Genomic DNA, 21,956 nt, shown 5'->3' on the forward strand with positions numbered 1-21,956 from the left:
TTAAATGGTTAAATTAAAAGTTCATTATTTGCTTGTACCCATGCAAAAAGTTTGAAAAAACCTTTTTTTGTGTTTTCTGCACAAAGTATCCACCGGCTACAATAGCTCGAACTAAAGAAGAGTGAAAATAAGTTTTTATAAATAAAGAATAAATATAGTAATGTTTCACATCACAAAAAGTGATGAATGAATTTGCTGCACCGAACTGTACACGTGTGTGTTTTTGTCAAAATAAAACACACACATCATTGCGTGCCTGTTCCAGTCCACACATTGCGGACAGCTTCATGCTGCGTTCCAATTCAGCCTGTCTGCAAGTCACCCGGGGTAATTTTGGGCTCCTTTCACCTCACTTATCATCCGCTGCGTGCTTTTCGAGACGTCTGCCTGCGTGATGGACGTCCATCAACAGATGCTGTTTCCCGGTTTCCTGTTTTAGAGGAGAGACCGGCTGACTGCGAGGCATGCCTCTGCAGCTCTGTTCCCAGGGAATAATAATACGGAGGCGTATAAAAATGTCGTGACTTACATTCATGTCTGCTGACCTTTCTGTCATTCAGCTTAGGAATATCATGTCCTTACAAAATGATTAGCAGGAACTGGAGCAACCCAGAGGAGGTTCAGAGGGTAATAAACAATGTTAATTTTGGACTGGTGCTTATTTTAAACGCAACTTTCAGTTTTGTTTAACATGAAACTATGAAGGATTTGTTTTGTTTGTTCTGAAGAGACTTCAATTGTCTGGAATAGAAAAAAGGTTAGCCAATTTTTCTCTTTCTTTTAAAATATGTACATAATGCAATTAGTTCATGTAAGAGTCGATTAAAGTCACTTGAAGCTGAAATAATGTGACTGAATAACAAACACTGGAGGTGTAAAATAAAACTTCACCACTGCTAGAAAAAAAGAAAAAAAAAGCAGAAATTCATGTTCTAGTAGTTACATAATCTCACACTGAAAAAATTAATTTGAGTTAATTTCTGCAGTAAGGGGGAAGAAAAAAATCATCTCAAGTAAAAAAAAAAAGGCTTTTTATAAAACCACTGAGGCCACAGTGGTTCCCACTCTTAACATTTATTTTTAATCTCAGTGGAACATTTTCTTTAAGTTTATATTTCACTGCCAAGAATCTTAAATTAGTGATCCTTGTCAGCACGGGAAAGACAAAAGACTGTGAAATTCAACAAGCTCAGTGTTGTTGCCTCCCAGAGGATATTAACAAGAAAAAAAATAAATTTTTTAAACAGAATTTTTTTTTTTTTAAACATAGTCTGTTCACACAAAAGCAAAAGGTATTTTAAGAAATATGAAAACATACAACGACATCCAATAATATAAACGTGAGGAAAAGCAATGATTTAAACATTCCAAGAAAATGGGTTCTTTTCTTAGTCAAAGAAAGTAGTGGTTGTTCCTTTAAGCCTTTAAAACCTGTTAAATCACATATTCAGACATTGAGCGTAAACTGGAATAATTTCTAAGTAAACACAAGGCAGAACCTTTGTCTGACCTTTGACTCCGGCTGGTGGGGGGTAAACGCTGCGTCTGCTGTGGGATACGTCTTCATGGCTGCTGCTGGCAGGTATGAGGCTTTGGTTCCTGACGACACATCTGTTCAAACAACACATGTTAGAGACGTCGTGAAGGACAGCAGGAGAGCAGTGAGTAAAAAGCCACATTTGATGCTAATATAGCTAAAACATTCGAAAATCATCTTCTAAATAACTCAGATTGAATCATTAGACTTCATTTTCCAACAAGAATGTGAGTTTTTTAATTTAGAAGTTTTTAGTTACCATGTCTGGAGTAAAAAGGAGTATTTATTTGGTATTTATATCTAAACTAGAGGAGGAAAAACTGTAAAAATGTGGCTTTAGTGCATTCTCCCTGAGCTGATCTGCTGGTCCCTTCATGATGCTGTTTGTTCCCCAAACAAAACTCTGAGCGGAGATCCAAAGTATTGATACTTAAGATTACATCTTGAAATTTTATTTTTGTATTAGAATTTTTCAACTCTTTTTCAAAAGGTATGGATTGATTTGCTCTCAAATGATTTTTTTTTTTGCTTTCCCATTACCATTTGTCATTTTATTTTGTTATTAAAGTATTTTATTGAAGTATACACGTATAACTTTTGTCCAAATTCAGTAATTTGTTTGAAAAAAAAAAAAAAAGTCAAGAAAAAGCACAGAGAGATCAGAGGTTTAATGATATGTCAAACTTAAATAAAAGGTATTGGTACTGGTGATACTGGCACTGTGTATAGTTGATATCGGATCAATACCATACTGAAATATATGGTATTGCACGTTACCTCCGAGGACTTAACAGTACAGCTACATTTAACCTTCGATTACTTTAGTAAGTTTACCGATTTAGTGAGTTATCAAGGGAGTTTATTCGATTGCCTTTTATTTATGGATATCAGGATAAATACATGACTCCTGTTTAGATTTTACTGAAGAAGGTTTTTCAAAACTATGCTTCATTTTACCCTCATGTATGTACACTACTTTGTGTAGCACATACAGTTCCAATAAACATGTTCTTTAGTAACCTGATAAGATGTTAAAAAAAAATGTAAAAAAAGGTTTAAAGGAAATGCAATATTTTTGCTAGGTTCTACATGGCCAAATTACAAGAAAAAAGTTGTTCACAATATGCTTTAGTTACTGATTTGCGGCCTGGACGTAAACCAGGCTCAGGTATCATGTGCTGTCTGAGTGAAACTGAGACTGGAGACGACTCAAAGTCATGTCCCTTGGATATTGTCAACAGTAATAGTTTGGCACAAGTTGTCTTTCATGCTGTCTGGACCACGCTCTGGTACTCAATGTGACAAAAAGGACGTAATAGAGTGTGGAGATCCGCGGTTCATCTCTGCAATGCTGTTAAAGCTAACAGGAAGATTTTGTTTTCCTGTACAGAAAAAAGGCGGCCATTTTGTTAGCTCTCTGCTCTCACAGGAGCATTTCTCAAATATCTAACGCGTTCATAGATTTGAAAACGATGTTTTGCAAACAGCAGACGTGAACAGTTCGAGTTGCATCGTGACAAGCAATAAACTATCACATACTGTTGGATGACTCTTGAAATACTCTCCTTCACATTCTTTAGCAGACAGAAAAAAACATTACTACATTACATATCAGTAGTAAATAACGCTTAGTTGGAGGTGTTGATGAATGAATTGTAGCCTACCTTGACTTGCGGCGGAGCCGACTGTGGGGTTCGTCCCTCCTGGGTTCGTCCCTCCATCACACGGCCTGCCGACGGCGTACTGAGGGGCTCCGGCCGCCGCCGCCGCTGAGCTGCAACAATCACAGAAGGCTGATTTTAGCTGCCTCTCCCCTGCCTTGCTCACTCATATCTTGTGACAGAGATCATAAGCCTGGAAAGATTAAGACAGCTGTTTACAGAGCGAGGACGAGGAAGAAAAAATGCCCAAACAGTCAGAATGCCGTTGTGTCGGCTATGTCCAAGAGGCCAAGAGGAAGTATATGACAAAAATCATGTTTACACTTGTAATTTTTTATTTTACACACACACACACGCACACACACACACACACACACACACGCACGCACGCACACACACACACACACACACAAAAAGAACAAAAGGCAAGAAAACACGAGTTTCAGGTTGAGGAAGAAGCACAAGAACTAAAAAGCTCACCTGTCGGTGGCGTACAAAGTTTGATTCTGCAGATGTAGTTTCCCCTTCACATGCTGGTCCCAGTCCTGAAAACACATAAACGTCATGCCGTGTCCAAACATAGTCTTGAACAGCTTTGGCTCACTAGACGGGCACTCCTTGTCCTCCGTAGCTGGGAGGAAAGCTCCTTAAAGCTGTAAATTATAACTGCAAACGTCTCAGGAATTTTTTTTTTTTATTATTATTTTTATCCCCGAGTTGTTTACAGAAAAGCCCAAAATTATTTGTCTTCAATTCAATTCAATTAAGTTTATTTACAACACATACTATTACAAAAAAAAGTTATTTCAATCCTGTGATACATACACTTCACTTGATTCTGGTTATCAAACTGCATCAACTTCACTCAAATTAGTTTGACTTACAAAAGTATTTCATTGACATCTTAGAGTGGCCTAGTCCAAACCCTGACTTGAATCTGATGGAGAATCTGTAGCGGAAGCTACAAATTAGAGTGATGGCGAGGAGGCCTTCCCACCTGGAGCTCATCGTCAAACATAAATCATCAAGATACCAGTGGAAACAAGCAAAACCAAAATGGCCGCCCAGCATGGAGGTTTGATGGTTGTCATGGCAATGGTTGTTGAATGGGGTGTAAATCATTTTTGACATGACACATTCTAACAAAACGTAAACAGACAAATTATCTGGTTGAAAATGTAAAGCATGTTCCCTTTTTATTTAACCGGTTTTCTAAGAAACGTAGATTCAATGCAAAGTCTAACGCGGTATTGTCTGTCTAAAAACTGGATTTCTGTTAGTCTCCAAAACGCTTGGATGCTAAACGTAATGAACCTGTTCAGTCCAACACCATTTCTGATGAGGAATTTATGTGTTTGTTCATGGGAGATGGAGACGGGTTACTGTTTACAGTGAAGTGGAAGCGAAAGGTCAAAAGTGCGTTCGATCACAGTGCCATCTAGTGGCCCTACATACAAATGACTTCACACTCGTTTTCACGGAGATGCTCACCTTGAGGTTGTAGACCTTTTTTTCACAGATGCTGCACTGATGTGGCAGCTGGGAAGGCGTAATGCCATAAAAGTCACTGACTTGATGGGCCTGGAGTGTCCTGGTACCTGACGACAGGGTTTCCTCGCCCCCATGCAGGTTCTGGTAGCTTCCGAAGCCCTGCGGGCCACTGGATCCGAAAGAGGAAACCCCGCTACAGTTCAGCTTGGGCTCGGGGGTCGGCTCTTCTGGGTTGTACAGTTCTGTTCTGGACCAAATGGGCTGCCCAGCTGAAGGCCATGCTGTGGGAGGGTTTGAAGCCATGTTCACCTTTCCAGTTTGGTTTAAGTTGTTATGGCCTTTCCATTGCTCCTTATGTGCGGTGGAGTTCACTGGCTCATTGGAGCTAAACCCAACTGGTTGTCCCTGCAATTCATGCCCGTAGAAATCTCTGTGAAAGCCAACATTGGTCATGTTCTTGGCCTGAGATTTAATCCCCGCGTACTGTCCGTCAGCAGATGTTCCTCCAGATAAGCTGTACTGAAGACGTCTGTCGGTGTCAGAAGAGTAAGTTGATCCAGGATTTTTTCCGTACTCCCCACCTTGTTGCCCCTTCCCAGCCCCTCCACAAGCATGATCCAGTCGCACATTCCCTGAGTTTTGGTTGAATGCCCCACCCACCAACGACCCAACGGCTGAATTTGAGGAGGGGAACCCAATCACCCCAGTGGGGAAGGCCCCCTGTGGATTCCCGACCAAAGACGAACTCCTTAATTGATTCAACAGGGGCTGGGACATGTTGACATTGGAAATCAACTGGTTGAGAATGCTGGCGGCGTTGGCCGTGTTTCCTCCCTGAGCCAGTTTGAGGCGATGGAGGGTGAGCTGGGCCTGGAGCTGAGCAAGCTGAAGGCTTGCTGGGGTCAGGAGGAACTGGTTCGGCAGCTGAGGTCCAGCTTGCACATTGCCTGGCAGCTGGGCAGCCACCAGAAGACCCTTCTTCTCTGTGCTGTCCAACGGCGGTGATATAATGCTACAGGGTGGGGGAAAACAACACAAACATTATGAATTGCACAGGACAAATGCACTTCCTGTCATACCTGTCAAGTTTTAGATTTGAAATTACGTGTAGTATGTTATGATACGGTATGTTATAGTAGGGGAAATTTTGGGGAAAATACTAATTCAGGAGCACGGAGGAAAGAGTGGTAAGAGTTTCCCGGACAAAACGGGAGACTTGACAGGTATGTTTCCTGTTTGTGCCATGAAAGGACTTGCCTGAGAAATTAACTCAACTGTAACTTTTTGCTTACAAGTATTGTAAAAGATGTTCAGTGATGATTTTCAATGACAAGTTTGACAGGTTTTAAAGTAGGGAAACAAATAAAGCTCAGGAAATGGTCAAAAACAAGTCTTCATTTGACTTCCATAAATTACATTATTTAAAAACTTCATAAAATACATTTTAAGTGCAAAATTTCCTTCTCCGCAATCTTGAAAATGCATAAAATGTCCCAAAATTTTATGTGCATATATAAAAAAAGCATAACTTTTAATGCAAATATAAGAGCAGGAAAAAGATCACAAGAGAAAGACAAGTAGCAGCTGCTCGTGTTCGTAGGTTAATCTTAGATTTTTAAGAACTGTGAACTGAACAAAACTTTGTTTACTTGAGGAATGAACCTCTGCTCAACCTGGCGTCAATTACAGAGCGCCATTTGAGAGAGAACGAAAGATTTACGCTGGATTTCTCCGGGGCAAACTTTGAATATTTCTTGCAGAAAGTGACAGAACATTTTCCCTCAAGGTGGGTCATAAGTGATTGCTGTGGCTGTGCGTAATTAGGTGCTAACAATGATGAGAGAAAATCAATGTGTCCATTTGACTGTATACATTTCTATTCTGTATGAGTTTAACATTTGCATGGTCAGAAATTGCTTACTTTTGCTTTTGAAAATTGCTGTTTTAGTCTTAGTGTCTCCACTAGTTTTACATTTGCTGCCTGCGGCTTTGAGTTATACATGAAAATTTGACCTTAGAGTATGAAAACTAACAGATTAAACTGAGTTCTTTTTGCACTCAATTTTATTATTTATGGAAGGGAGACGGCGCAAAGATGAGCTAAGGATTGCCTTGTTACTGAAAATGTGCTATATAAATAAAACGACAACCTAAGAAGCTGCAGCTGCATTTTTAGTTACAACTTAGACCATCGCACACGTGGTTAGCTGAAGTAGCAATTTATTTATTTTACTGATGCTGTCAGTAAAATACAGTTAGCATTTTATTACCGAGGGCGACTAATCGCACCACTAGGGATTTTGTTAAAATTATTTCTTAACCTGGTTGGATCTTTATAAACTTCTCAGTGTGCAGCTACAATTAAACATGCATTTATTTTAGGGCTTTAAAATGTTTTTTTTTTTTTTTTACACATCTGTTACTGGTTGCTCTGACCCTGAGTAGCTGCTCCACCTCTTCAGCTTCTGAAGAGGTGGAGTGAATGCACTCACTGTCTAAACTTAGTCTCCTCAGCCACACGTCACGTCAGAAATGTGAAGCACCTGACACTGCCCCGTCTGGCCGAAACACCCGTCTCATGGTTTGAGACAAAGCATTAAAATTGTAGCACATGGAGATACTGACAAACTAAATTTAAACCAATGCGGTAGGACAAAATCTTCTGAAAGTGAACGAAAAGATGCAACAGATGAAGTGGATTTATAGGTTGCCAAACAGTGAAGATTTTTGCAGAGATATTTTTTTTTCCCCAAATATTAATTCACGCCTCTGAGACTGGCAGAGGATTATTAGCCCCTACATGTGTCCGGGCCGCCTTCTCTGGTTATGATTTGCTCTTGTGAATACTTTGCCACTTCATAAACTCATCGTATTGTGACTATCACTTCTCCTCGCACTGAAACATAAACCGGGCCCAGGCCTTAAAAATCACACCTCTGAGGTGGAAAACCGACACTCAGTGAAACCTTGTAAGCTTGTTTTGCATTTCAGATTACAGAATCCTTAACACCTGCGCTGAACTGAACGCAAACATTTGCGTTTTCGTCTGAACCATGAACTTTACAGGACGGTCGGCGCGGCTGCCATTGTCGTGGTAAATAGAAGACGATTTGTCTTCTGTAAGAACTCGTAATGTATAAATATATCAGCATTTTGGATGGTTTTATGATAATCATGCACACACTGAAGAGGAACTGAGGAGGAAGAATGAGCCTGATCTCATTCCTCATTAATCAACAGGAAGAGAAGCTCCATGGATACACACTACACTCTCTGAGCTGCCAACAGACTGGAGTAAAGTCAGACATTTACACATTTATCTGGACCCATCATGCAAGACTGAATAAAGACAAAACTCCCCTCGAATTAATGTCTGATCTCCATTGTTACGACAAGCTAAAGCCTTTTAAATTTGAGCCATAGATGGCGTTTCGTTTCTGAACGTGAATTTTGACATGGTGGTGGTCTGAATAAATGAAAGTTTAAATCGCAGTCAACACATGATAGGCATTGTTACGTTTAGAGGAAAAGGAGGGAAGTTTGAACACCATGAGCTGGGAAGCACGGTGGTGGCAGCAACATGTTCAGTGGAGGTTTTACTGATGCTGTTGCTCTTTGTAGTGTAGATGGAAACATTAAGAAAGAGCATTATGAGGAAATATTGAAGACGTCTCAAAATGTAGTTATAATTTATAGCTCCTTCGATCTAAAACACTCAGCATCTTAATATTGAGCACAGATGGATCTTTGAAATTGATGGAGATCTTAGTGATGCTATTAAATTAGTTACAAAGTGATTAAAGGCAAAAAATATATATTTTAGTGGTTGCAAAGCTCTGATATTAAGAATACAAAAATTATTTGACCAAAGTCACACAGCTTAAAAAGCTTCTTTTTTTCTTCCAAATATCAAAGAAATTGTGTAAATCTTGGAATTTAATGAAAGCAAAAAATTCTAAGAAAAAAAAAAAATACAAACAAAAAAAAACAACCAATTCCCCAATTTATTTTTAGCAAAAAATAATTCACCTCGTTGATCCTAGTGGACCCAAAGCAGGGACGTTTGGTTTGAAATCATGTCAGGAAATGAGAAAAACAAAACAAAACAACAAGCTAATGTGCTATTTTTCACCCTGTATGTAATTAACTTAATTGTGTGTTTATTGTACTTATTAGTTGTGAAAAGTTTTTTCTAATGGTTGGGCCTCTTAAGTGAACAAGCATGCTGATGGAGAGAGATACGCTTACACCATTCCATCCAGTGACTCAAAGCTATAAATACAGGAGTCGCCCGCACAGCCGCCCCGACGCACCGTGTCCTTAAAAGACTAATATGGCCTCTTGAGCAGCTGGCACGGCGCGCGAGACACTTCAGGCTAATCTTGCAATGACGATCGGGGAATATAGGTGTCAAATACACAACCACCAGGTGTGGAAGGGAAGAGTTTAAAAACCAGAAACACGGGCAGTCCGGTGGATGAGGAGCAGGGAGGAAACATTTTATCACACGGCACGATTCAGTTTCTGCTCCGGGGAGAACATGCTGAGGCGACACGCATTTTAAACATGTTTACCTCGACTGCAAAGTATATTTTATTATTTTGACACGTTTACTCTGTCTCCCAGATTAGCCAGATAATTAGGAAATTGAAGTAAACTGCAGCAGGAACATATTTTACCCAGAAATAAGTAGAATTGACAGCAAAAAATGAAGCAAACTGGTAATAAATGTAATTATTTAAGGGTGATATTTGTTACTAATTAAGCAGCCTGCTCCTAATTTTTTAATCAATGGAAAATAGACTAAATCAAATTGGTTAAATCAAAGATAATAAACCAACTACTGCACTGTTAAAGGAAACCTTTATGTATGAGAAATTAGTCGTTCAGAATATCAGCTGAGATGATTACAAAGGTCATTTTTAATCAAGCATCTTACCACCTTTACGGGTTGTAAATAAAGAGGTTTGCAGCCTAATTCCCAAGTTCTAGTATCTAATAGTAACTTGAAGGGAAAGCTTTGGAGAGAAAAGAAAACGAGAGAGAAACAAATTCAAGATTTCACATCTTCCTTTGAACTGCCAGCTAAAAGCCGCTAAAGAAAGATCAGATTCCCTCACTCTGGTCTGGAATCAGCTTTCTGTTATTTGTTTCCCTTTGAAAGCCAATTATTTTTGTTCTAACAAAGAGATGCATGATGACAGAAATGTTCAAACCTCACCTAGAAATTGTGTATAATTGCTACACGTTAGCTTTAACAGCAGCCTAAACATCAGAAAATATCATCAGAAAATGTATCCGTTCTCTTTTTTGCTAAAACTTTTTACGCTTTTCTTTGTTTTAAATCTTAAAAAACAGAAACTCAATGTTGGTTCTTTAAGAAAGACAACAAACCTCATGCAGTAGATAAGAAAAAAAAAAGTTGGCTATTTTCCAGAGCTCATGTAAAATTTGGGGCTCTAAAGTTTTCTTTAAAGGCTGCAGGTGGTCAAAGGTTGCAGATGCCTGGCCTATTCAATCACCAGTCAACAGAAGGGGCAAGAAAAAAAAATCCCATAATGCTTCAGTCAGGAATCTACTCGTCTTGCAAGCGGTGAATATGCCGAGAAGCCAATCAGATGGAGAACGGTCCAACAGGAATATGATCTGCAACATAACTGCAACTTGTAGTCTGTCAAAGTCATTTGTTCACCTTTACTGATCACTGACCCAAATGAACACAAAGCAGGAATAACACTTCTTTATATATAAATATTAAAAAACCATATCGTAAAAGAAATCCAAACTTTATCACCCAGTTGGCATAAAATTATTAGCAATGCGCCATGCCTTGTGAGTTTTGTTTCATTCTTTGTTTAATACAAAAAAAGACTTTGCAAAGCCAGAAAGCTTAATTTAGAGAACACAAGTTGTCAGAAAACCTCACTGCAATCATCTAAAAACACATTTAACAAACGTGGAGCTTCCTCTCTGTATGTCTGCTCAAAATAAACGAAAATTAAAACGCAAAGTCAGACTCAATGTAACAGAATGAGAACAATGTTTATTTATATATATATATATATATATATATATATATATATATATATATATATATATATATGTGTGTGTCGGCGTCCAGTCCAGTCCTTCAATCCAAAGGACTGGACTTGAAAATTTAGGAAAATTTAATAATTTTTCTTTTCTCACAGTCTGGCCACAGACAAATATTACAATTGCTACTAAATGTGTCCATTTAAACCTTCTGCACACAAACCCAGTTTGAGAAAAGCTCTACCTAAAGAGTTAAGTGTGTGTCATCACATAAAATGCTTTTACTCTCCTAATAAACAGAAAAAAATACCCCCACACAGAAATGTAGAAAAAACGAAAATAGAATAGAAAAACAAAAACAATCTGCTTGATGATTTTATATATTAATTATGGCTTAAAGAATGGTTTCTTTACAATACACCGCATTATAAAGTACAGCGTCTCAGTGTTGAAGTCCAGCTCCAAGCAGCAGCTGCCACATGTAGGACAGATGTAGCGCATTACAGCAGAGTGGAGAATGTCAAAATAAAAAAAGGAGAAACATTTATCTATAACAGTTTCCTATGTCATACAGAAATATTCAGAAATTAGGAATGAACTACAACAAAACAATTAAAACGGAAAACTTTTTCTTTGCTCAGTGGAACTCGTCGAGGACATGCCGTTCTGCTGAAACGATCAATCAGAACTCCGCCGGCAGATCAACCCAACGACGCACCGACCCCATCGCTCAGCGGAGCCTCGCGGGCAGGAAGTAACAAATTAGAGGCCGGATTTGGTGCAGTTCAGGCCGAAGCATCGAATTTCACTGAAACATCCAGCGGAACAGCGAGCAGATCTGCCTAAATCTCAGACACGCCACCGCAGACGACAAACACAAACCTGTCTGGAGAAGCCGCGGGACGGCGTTCCGAGCCTCACCTCTGACACTACAGCCGCTCTCCAGCGCTCCTTCATGCTCTGACATCTGCCCAGCATCTGAGACGGATGGGCCCCTCTCCCCCGCCCCGTACCCTTTGACACGGCCACTAATGCTCACACATGTACACTAGAATAACATCTCAGCCAGCGGTCCTTACCCTGAGACGGGTGACGGAGCTTTCCTGTGTTAAACGGACAGCCAGAGGCTCTTGTGATGAAAAGTCACAAGTGTTGAGTGTGTGTGTGTGCGTGTGTGTGTGTAGGGACGGGGTTAGACTAGCACACGGGAGCTAAACTATTTGGCCTTTGGGTTTTGCTGCTTCCACAGAGGCAGTAAAGCTCAGAGGAGAGTCGCCCTTCAGGTTCAAGGTGACGGAAAGCAGTAAATGCCCCTGGATTACGTCTGACCTTTAATCCCTCAGCGCCGCCGACACAGAGCTGCACTCACACATGATTACAGAGATGAAGACGGTTTTTACTGAAGCGAGTGTCCACTTCTTCAGTGTGTCTATGAGTACATGTAGAGTTGCCTCAATAAAACATAAGAACAACATCTGATTGGCGGATGCACTAAAATCATAATTCTGATTCCAGGTGTAAAACTAATATTAACTTTGTCGTAACTTATTGATTTAAAAGAGCTAATTAATTGTTTGTTAATTCTTGATTTCCAGATTGAATTTTATTTATCCTTCTTTGGCATGAAAAAAAAACATGTTTTGCTCTTAATTATTTAATAAAGCGCAAATATCCGGTCCTGTCTAGGATTTGCAGTTTTACAAATATGTTCTAAACTTTCATGCATGATAAAAATAAAAAAATATTGAATAAAAGAAAGGTTAACGTTTCATTTTGGATTGTATGAATTAAAACGTAAAAATTCATTGAAGGCACATTTTTTTCAAATCTAAATTTTCTCTTTTAGTAAACATGAATTTATATTTGGCCTTACAGTTCTGGTCGATGGACAATCTATTATCTTTACACCCAATCAGCACAAAGAGAATTCTTTTTTATTTTGCGCCAATGCCAGAGTGAGAGAATGATGTTTATTTGTTTCACCATCTGCTTTAAACGGTGAAACAAATAAATAAAATCTCTTAAGTATCATTTAAGGTTTACGAAACAGAACATTTAAGAGATGAAACTGACTGGAGTGGACATTTTATGGGTTGATAACATCTGAGGCTAAATATTTAGTTTGGACCTAAATATATAATTTGTAAACTAAATATTTAGTTTCAAACTAAATATTAACCTTCAGGCATTGGCAAGCTAAATATTTAGCTTTCTAACTGAACATTTAGTTTGAAACGGCAACATTTCTACATGAATGAAAAACATTGTGAAAATATACAAAAAAAAATAGTGTTTGTAAAATGAACAGCAATGATTTTGGTTATTTAGTCTGTTACGAGAGACTAAATAAAAAAAATGTGGGTTAGTTTTTCAAAGTAAAATTTTAAATGCGTTATTGATTCACTAACAAATCTTCACAAATGTCCACGTTCATATTTTCTCTTGTTACAGGCTAAATTATTGGTGTTAATTTTTGATTTTGTGTCTATACAAACTGAATCTAAGTCAGCTTTCTGAGTCAGATGGTTAGCACTCTCCACACATGGTGCAAGGAAGCAATAAGAGAGCCTAAAAATTAATGTACAATTTCAAATCAACCAGATAAACATAAACAAACTGAATCTCCTGGAAAACGCAGCATGTCTGAAGAAATCCTGCAATCCAACTGGCAGATAAATCCCTATAATCCACTACTGATGAGCAAATGACTTTTCTGTAAGGTATAGGAGCTTGTTCAGAGTTAGCAATTTCTCAATAGTTCCACTCGTAATATAGTAAAAAAAAAAAAAAGTCTTACGTCTTTTTCCTTGGACTGGTGCATCTGTTTCTTTCTGCAGTTTGCCAGAGTTTATGATCCATGTCGCTGGTTAACAACCTTAACCAAACGTCTAGTCCTCAAAGACTTAATAAGCGGATCCAAAACAACAAATGCACCAGTCGAAACAGCAAAATGGGTGGTTCTCAAGCCGTGGGGTGTGTATGGTCCGCAAAACTTCCCAGTCTTCCAACCTAACGACCGGAACTTGTGTTCTCATAATATAGTCAACAAATCTTTGCCTCCTTGATGACAGGACAACACATGAGAAGGTACAAGAGCACCCGGCTACAGATAGTAACACTCCGGCCTCAAGACGTTCTCACAAGGTGAGTCCGTCTAGACTTCGTAATCCTGCTGCCACATGGTCATCGGTGTTGGAGATATTTCCTCCTCAGTGCCGGACCCAAAACATGTTTCCTAAGGAAGGTGTGAGATCTGTCTGAACAATAACGACGGTGAATCGACACGTTTGACAGCTTGTACACGTTGAGAACCTGAGACAGGAGGGGATAAGGGATAAAAAGAGAGGAATGGCGACAACGAGGAAGAGTACCTTGGTTTTAAGGCTGCAGTGAAGTGTAAGAAATAAACATAGTGGTATTAGTATTACTATGAAGAAGACAAAGAAGAAATCTGGAGAAAAAACGATAAAGAACGAAGCACACAGCCATCGAATTGACAAGAGACCTCAGCAACTTACTAATGAAACTTGATTAAATCTGAGTGTAAATTAGTAAATTAGAAGTAGAAGGTACATTGAGCTTCATGTTTAAAGTTTGAGGAAGATGCAGGTCTTTCCTAATTTGTTCCTTTGTTTTAGAAAATAATTCCAAACAAAAGAACATAAAGCACTTGCTCACATTTTTTCAGTAAAACTAAAAAAAGCAAACTTTTAGTATGGTCTAAACAAAATGTTATTTTCTTAGCCGAAATAAAACTTAATCCATGTTTTTCCTCTACGTTTCTGATAATCTGACCGTTTCTGCACCAATAATGGAAAGTTGACGTTCTCAATATAGCAGTGATGAACACAATGACATGCAATAGGAAAACAATACTGTCACTGTGATATTAGCAATAACATTTGTAATGATATTTCTGGAGAAAACTGAACCATACAATCATAAGGGTTAGAAATATGTTTAAGAGGGGGCTCCTCCCAATGAACCATAATTTTGCCGTTTAATTTCTGAAGATTTCAGATGACAAAGCAATTTCTTTTTACTGAAGTTTAGTTTCTACTTTATTGCTTCATTTAAAAGCCACAAAAACAATCAAAGCAACCAAAAGATGATTTGTTTTTCTTTACACATTAGCAGAGAAAATGTAAAAAAATATATATATCCATCAAACATTTCTCAGTTTAATCTTACTTCTTTATTTCTTCTATAGATAATATCAAATTTGACCCATTCTGCTTCTCTAAATCAGTTTTGACATGAAAATTTGAGAACAGAAACAGAAACAACTCCGATCTCAAACCCAACCATCTATCAAGTCCTGAAGGTTTCATGGTGGCCAGCAGATGGCGCCACATAACAACGCCAAAGAGATCCGCAGGGGCACGTCAGTCTGCCAGAGGAGGGCGCTAATGCTCCTTTTTTAAAGATTGAAACACTCATGGAATATCTCAGACTTGTGTTTACATTTTCTGTGACTGTTGAAGAAAAACAAAATGCTTTGGTGATGTAATATATTAAAAGAAGAAGTCCTGTCCGATTGCTTATTTAGATTTTTCACACAAACTAGCCCACAAACGGATAAGAAAAGGCATTAAAAGAAGAAAAAAAGAAGACACCACAACAAGGTCCAAACAGGTCCTGACATCTTGATTTAACTTTTTAAGAAATCAGACACCGGCTGCGAAGTCAACACATCCAACAGCAGCAGGGCGGTTGGTGTGGGCGGGGAAGCAGGCTCAGCTTTCCTTCGCTCCACATTTGGCACAGGGGGCAGCTTTTAATTTATGGCACCATGCTAGCGGGCGAGGCATCTGGGCCCCAGGGACACGGGATCTGGGCCCTCACAATGCCCACCGGGTCAGCGCCGTCACTTTGATTCACACCGTGTTTTATCTGATGACGACTCGCTCAGATTTATGCCGAGAGGAACAGGAGTAAACGTCGGAGGATAAATTTAGGTTTGTGAGATTTTCACATGGAACCAAATCAAATGATAATAAAAAAAGAAGAAGCGTCAGTTGCCAAGCCCGGCGTAAAACAGCCCGACGAAAGCTGACGACTCACAATAACATCAACGAAAAGCAGAAATCCAGCTGCAAATTCTCTCTCTCCATGTGATCGTGTTCCAGTTATTTTTGCAAAGGTGCGCCATGAGATTTAGGTCAGAGGAGGAAACTTCTGACTGCACAGCTGCCTCCTCCTAACCAGGAATATTCCAACAGATTTACCCCAGAGCAGGAAAAATGGCCACTGGTCCTGTACGTCCTACTGACTAGACGCACGCTGCAGAATCAAACCCGTTTGAAACATCAGCTAGGAAATAAAAAGATTTCCCACCACAAACCGCAGGGAATTATTAAGTTGGTAATAAATTTATCAACGGTTTTTATTTACTTGGTCAAAATGTTTCCTTTTCTCTACAAGTCCAACTTTTAAATTAATGGCATGTTTCAAATTACCACCATGCCACTTAAACCGATTCACATGAAACCTCACAGGTAAATCTATGGGGGGATTTTATGTGACAAGCATAAAATCAGTTGTTTTTTGTTTTTTTTTTAAAGTACTTTTAGAAGCGGTACTTTTTACTTCTACTTGAATAACTTTGCTGTGAAGTATCGCCACTCTTACTAGAGTAAACTTTCTGGACGCTGTGGATTCAGTGAAGAAAAAGCTCACAAGTTTCACAAGTTTCATATTGAAAGATGTTGATTTGGAAAAATTTCTGATTTTGCAAGTATGTTTTATTTATATTAAGTATTTTTATTTTGTTCCTTAAAATACCAAAATTCCCACAGAATCTTGATCCGTCTGATGATGTCATTTTTAAATATCAAATAAATGATATTTTGATGAGGTACTTTTTTTTTTTTTACCAAATGCTTTTTTTACTCTTATTTGAGTCGTTTCTACATTTTACTTGAGTAAAAATACGTTAAAGTAGTGTTACTCTTAGCTGAGTACAATTTTTCTACTCACTTCTGCATAAGATAAAATATAACTGGGAAGTGGAAGTAAAATGATACTTGCTTTTTTTCTGTTCAAATAAAACTGAACTGTGGATTTGCATTCAGCTGCCTCTGACTCAACACTTTGTGGAGATGCAGTTTGAGTCTCAAAAGGTCTTTTTTTGAAGATTTTTCTATATTTAGCTAAATCCATCGTTAAAATGAGCTCCCACCAGCTTCGTCTGGTGAAAATCTCCTCCAGACATATCAGGAGTCTGATGGCTGCTTCTCTAATTCATGGTCGTTTTGCTCAGTCTTATCAGTTTAATCAACCAGCCGTGTCTCGGTAGGTTTGACCCGACTCCTTCAAACCGTTTCTTCTCAGCGGGGCTCAACGTCGGAGGCCTTCGCACAACAACTGGACTTACACTGAGGTTAAATTACGCACAGCTGGACAATTATTATTGGCCTCCTGAGTCAAATTTAAAGCCCCAGCATGTAACTTTTATATTTAAAAAAAAATCTATTTTTTACATAACTGTTCAAATGTTCACCATGTTGACCGTATAACATGAGACAGTGAAACTCCTGTGCCTTCTCCCTGTTATACTGGCATCTACAGAAATGCACCACTCTGTCAGAAACAACCAATCAGATCCAGGAGGAGGGATCTTGTGCTGCCAATCACACCTGTGTACAGGCAGTTCCCCACAATAAAGCCTGTTGCGAATGCTCAGGCTATTTAGCATAGCCACCGATAACAGCAGCCGTGCTACGGCAAGTTGTTTCTCCGCCGTTAGCACATTGAGCAGCGCGCGCACAATCCTGATTGACAGCGCTAAGACCCGCCTGGTGTTAGAAATTGTTTTTGCAGTTTCATGTTATTCAGTCTTGGTGAGACTTTAAACAAACACAAAAAATACGATTTGGGGGGAAACTTGAGGAAAACTGTGGTATTTATAGGGTATAGATGCTTTAAGTGGGGGTAAAAAAGGAAACATTTCATAAACAACGGCGGCTAAACCTTTGTCACCACCAACAATTTAACAGTTTATCAGCTCTTGTCCCGTTTTTTTCTGGCCTATCAGGTGTTTTGCAGTTGGTTTTAATGTAAGCACATGAGCTAAGAAAAGCCGCCGCGCTACCTGGGATCTGCTGACGCCGAGTGTCAAACTGGGTGCTGAGAGCGGGGCCCCCAGCTACTCCACCCGACGGCACAAAGTGACATCACAGATGTGTCTGACTCATCAAAGTTTACGGAGAGGGAAGATGATGACCTGAAATCATGGCGCTCATAATTATAAGTACAATTAAAGAAAGCTCCAACTAGAGCTCAGCAAAGTTTCACTTAAAAACGTGCAACGGTAAATCAAAGAAATATTTGTGAGGTGGGGAATTCAGGGCCTGTCACAAGACTTAGAGGTGAAGTAAGATGAGAAGTGGGGTTGGCTGGACTCGGCTGTGACAGACGAGGCTGACCAACCATTTTGCCTGCTGCCCCGATACAGTTATTTATAGCTGCTGCACGGGTGTAGACAGCAAAGTTCTCTCGCCCTCTTTTCTTTTTAACAACACCACCGTCTGCTACGCAGAGACGCGTTTAAAGTTTCTCTATGGATTTTCAAAGAGATTAGAGTCCAGATTTCCAAAGGCATGGCCATTCATTTTCCTCCAGAGCGCCAACAGGACCGAGAGCATCCAGGTGAAGTCTTCCTGCATCGTGGTCAGCAACATCTGAGCTATATTGGTGCACATGGTGACGTAGCAACGATTCCCACAACCCCCCGCAGCTCTGCTCCACTTGAACTCAGCCTCTCTCTCTTTCTGCTCTTACCTCACTCTCATCTCTGGTTAAAGCAGGCGTTGCTTTTTTTTCTTTTTCGCCATCTGTCATACTGTCAACTTCACAAATACCGATCACACCCTAAAGACTGGTCCCGCTTTAGCGACTTGTCAACCAATCGCAGCTCCGCTCTGCTCCTTCCTCCCATCGTTCTCATTTTTAAAGTTTAGAAATATATAGACTAATATAGCTTAGTAAGAAATTATACTTTCTTATGCAACAAATTATGTCACCTGAACTGATGGTCACTTTTACTTCCTTACGGAACGGTGTGGTTAGTTTTTTTATTTAACTATGACAAAAGAGAGAAATGAGATACATCTGATAAAATTTTAAAAAATTACAAATATAATGGTATGTGTTGCTGTTTGCTTAATTTCATCACTAGAAATCTTTGTCTTTATAAAACCTATTCTGGGAAATGTATAAATATTATTTTTCTGGATTAGAAAAAAGCTAAACACTAGAATATTAGGTTGACACAATCAAGACTGGGAACCTGATACTGTATATGCAGAAAAAAATGGAGATTCATTTGACAAACTAGAGGAAAAAGTGCGCGCGTGTGTTTGTGTGCGTGTGTGTGTGTACTGTGCTAGCAGACCCAATTTGAATCCACCCATATAGCCAAATAATGTGTAAACTAAAAGAATACTCAAACTATAGAAAACGTATCAGGCAGTGTTTAGTTGGGCCGATAAGAATCACTGGGTAACAAAAATGCATTATCGACTCATTAGCATAATAAATAAAAGAAGGTCATCAAAAGATTTTCTATGTCCTTTTAAAACGGTGAATTATGGGTTCAAACTGTGTTAAAAATAAATCAGTAGAATTTGCCTGGAGGTTTTGGCTCTCATCGTTTTCCTGTCTACAGAGTCAGTTTTTAAAACGTGTTTTTGGAGCTTCAGCATGTGGACAGATGCAGATAAAATTTCCTCCGTCCAGGACAGATGTAGCTTTGCCTCATCTGTTACTGAGCTGCACAAGCAGAACACACACATGTTGGAAAAGGCTGACGGAAAGACAAGGCCACGGCCTTTGGGGGTTACATAGATTTTTTTATTTCTTTTTTTTTTCATGCGAGTTTTGCTAACATTGCACTTTATTTAAAACTCACAGGCCCATATCAGGTGAGTTGGGTAAACATTTCTAGATTTTTATGAATATAAACAATACTTGAATATTTGAAAGTTATGAAGTTATTGTAAAATATTTTGGGAACAACATGGGAGTTATTGGCTAGATTAAACCTGCCACATATCAGTTTACACCTGCTGATGTGCAGGACTGTGCATTAATGTGCTGCAATCTGCATTAATAAAATGTAAATCCCTGTAAATCCAGCCCTGCATGCAGCTGCAACAGGGTGTGTCCAACAAACACCATCTAGTGAGGTTTATAGTTTTACAGAATGAAGTAGGCTGTCATCACAGTTTGGTAACATATCCCAACAATTGTACTGAAGTAAGAGAAGCACTTCAACATATTTTTAAAAAGTATTTGGTAAAAAAAAAAAAAAGTCTACTGAAGTACGGAGTAACTGATCAAAACATCAAACATTCAATATTTAATAATCCCATCACCAGATGAACCAAAACATAAAGCTTTGTGGAAAACAAAACTAAAATAATTCTGAAAAATAACATACTTGGAAAAGAATAAAATCAGGCAAAAGAAACATAAAAAAAAAAAAACTTAACAAAACCTGAAATTATGCAGCTACCCAATCCTGATTGCAATATCAATCAATCAATAAAGTTTAATTGCATAGCACATTGTAGCAGCAGGTGCTAAAGTGCTTTACGTAACAAAAACACTAAATTACAAAGTTATAAGGGAAACACCGTACACTACAATACCTTTAATTGTAGCGTTATGGCGGCATTATTAGCAAACCTTGTTTTATTTTAATCACAATAGTCTAAGAGATAATACTGTTATTGATGCATGTAAACCATTAACACAGTGGCAACTATTAGTTCAGTGGAGATTTTGCTGAACTAAAAAAAATGATCGAGATACTAAAATATAACAACAGTAATAATAATAATCATCATCAACATAAATGTCAATGTTTACAAATAACTGCTTCCCTTTTGTAAGTTTGAAATCCAGGACAGACCGAGCGTCAACAACTAAGACATAATTTAAAACGTCCTTCTGTAATGTTTTTCACTGATGAAAATGGATTTGTATGGCTGTCTCAGATGTTGGTGAGGAGACGCGCCGCAGGGCAGAGCGGTATAGATGTCAGGCCAGCTCAGGGATAAGCCCGGCTCATGGGGAACACATTAAACGAAAACGCTCAATCACACACTAAAGAGAAAAAGTCGAGGCCATATGGCTCAACTCGCCTCATCCCACGGAGGTGCCGGCATCACAGGCCGCTCAAATAACAATTAATTTCCGAGCTCCGCGGGCGAGGAAACTTCACTTTTCCAGCAGCTGCTCCGTAAACGCTCACAAGTGAAGGGATGAAAAAGCGAGTGAAGGAGAAATCCCTTTGAAAGCCAGTGAGCAGAATGGGTTGGATATGCCCTGTGTGAAGGCCGTCGGGGGATTCCCTGGGAGCGCAGTCAGAGTTATTACACATGCCGAAAAATCGACGCTATAAAAGAAGGATTACGCCGTCGTCTTTTAACCTAAAGAACATGTGGGATCTCCGAGCTGCCTCCTCTTTCACTGACCGACTGGCTTCACTCTCTGAATATCTACTTTTATGCAAAAACAGACAGCGGTGGTCAGACAGAAGGAAGTTTTATCTAGTGAAAGCTGCTTTTTGCCGGGAAGGCTGCTGCCCTCCTAACTGTGCGATGACGAGTCACTGACAGCTGTCCCTGAGCTCCAACAGACCCACACATGGAAAATATGCCTGCAATGTAACTTTTGAGCTCTTTGTTTGTCACGCCGGAAGTTACATCCCAACTAAACCCACAGGCGCAAGAGACACAATTAAAACCCTACTGTGGATGGAAGCACCTGCACATTTACAATCAGGAAGTGGCCTGTCATGATCTCAATCCCTTCCCAAGCCTGGTCTCCCTGCGGTGCCATCGATTAGGAGGGAGTTAATTTGTCAGGAAACTCTTTGGAATGGATTTTAACCCGGTGATGACAAACAGGAACCCTCCAGGTCCTCCGTCGTCAACACACTGGTTATTTTAGGCTTCCTTGTTGTCTCTGATTTCTAATCTCTTCTCTAACCAAACATGCACGTCTGCCTGGGCCTTGAGGTTCCTCCTGTTTGTGCGTCTGTGTCAGCACCGCATTGTTGCTTTGTGTGATTCACCCTCATTGCCTTGTTTTCCTCTCCCACCCACATGGACGTCTCTTCATCATCCATGCCCGACACCCGACGACGGCGTTGGTGGAGTGACTGATAGCAGGAGCCAGGAATAGTAGGTTATTGTTTCTGCCATCACATAGCGCAGGAAATTACA

General features: G+C 39.4%; 1 protein-coding gene across 5 annotated transcripts in view; it reads right to left on the reverse strand.

Annotated features, from left to right (window-relative positions):
* The window catches only part of rbm20 (RNA binding motif protein 20), a 50,386-nt gene that overhangs the window by 12,590 nt on the left and 15,840 nt on the right, over window positions 1-21,956 (reverse strand). Inside the window, exons 1-5 of one of the 5 annotated variants that reach the window (XM_008411197.3) lie at window positions 13,520-13,596; window positions 4,690-5,701; window positions 3,679-3,743; window positions 3,202-3,311; window positions 1,511-1,611 (exon numbers count right to left, since the gene is read on the reverse strand). In XM_008411197.3, the coding sequence (XP_008409419.2) occupies window positions 1,511-1,611; window positions 3,202-3,311; window positions 3,679-3,743; window positions 4,690-5,701; window positions 13,520-13,581 (1,350 nt within the window). In that variant the 5' untranslated portion in view covers window positions 13,582-13,596. Of the gene's footprint in view, window positions 1-1,510; window positions 1,612-3,201; window positions 3,312-3,678; window positions 3,744-4,689; window positions 5,702-11,604; window positions 11,780-11,801; window positions 12,063-13,519; window positions 13,597-21,956 lie in introns of those variants that run through there. The other 4 variants (XM_081605142.1, XM_081605139.1, XM_081605137.1 and 1 more) reach the window with 4 other exon arrangements.

This window comes from Poecilia reticulata, chromosome 1 (genome assembly GCF_904066995.2).
Source record: "Poecilia reticulata chromosome 1, P_reticulata-male-v2, whole genome shotgun sequence".
Lineage (NCBI taxonomy): Eukaryota > Metazoa > Chordata > Actinopteri > Cyprinodontiformes > Poeciliidae > Poecilia > Poecilia reticulata.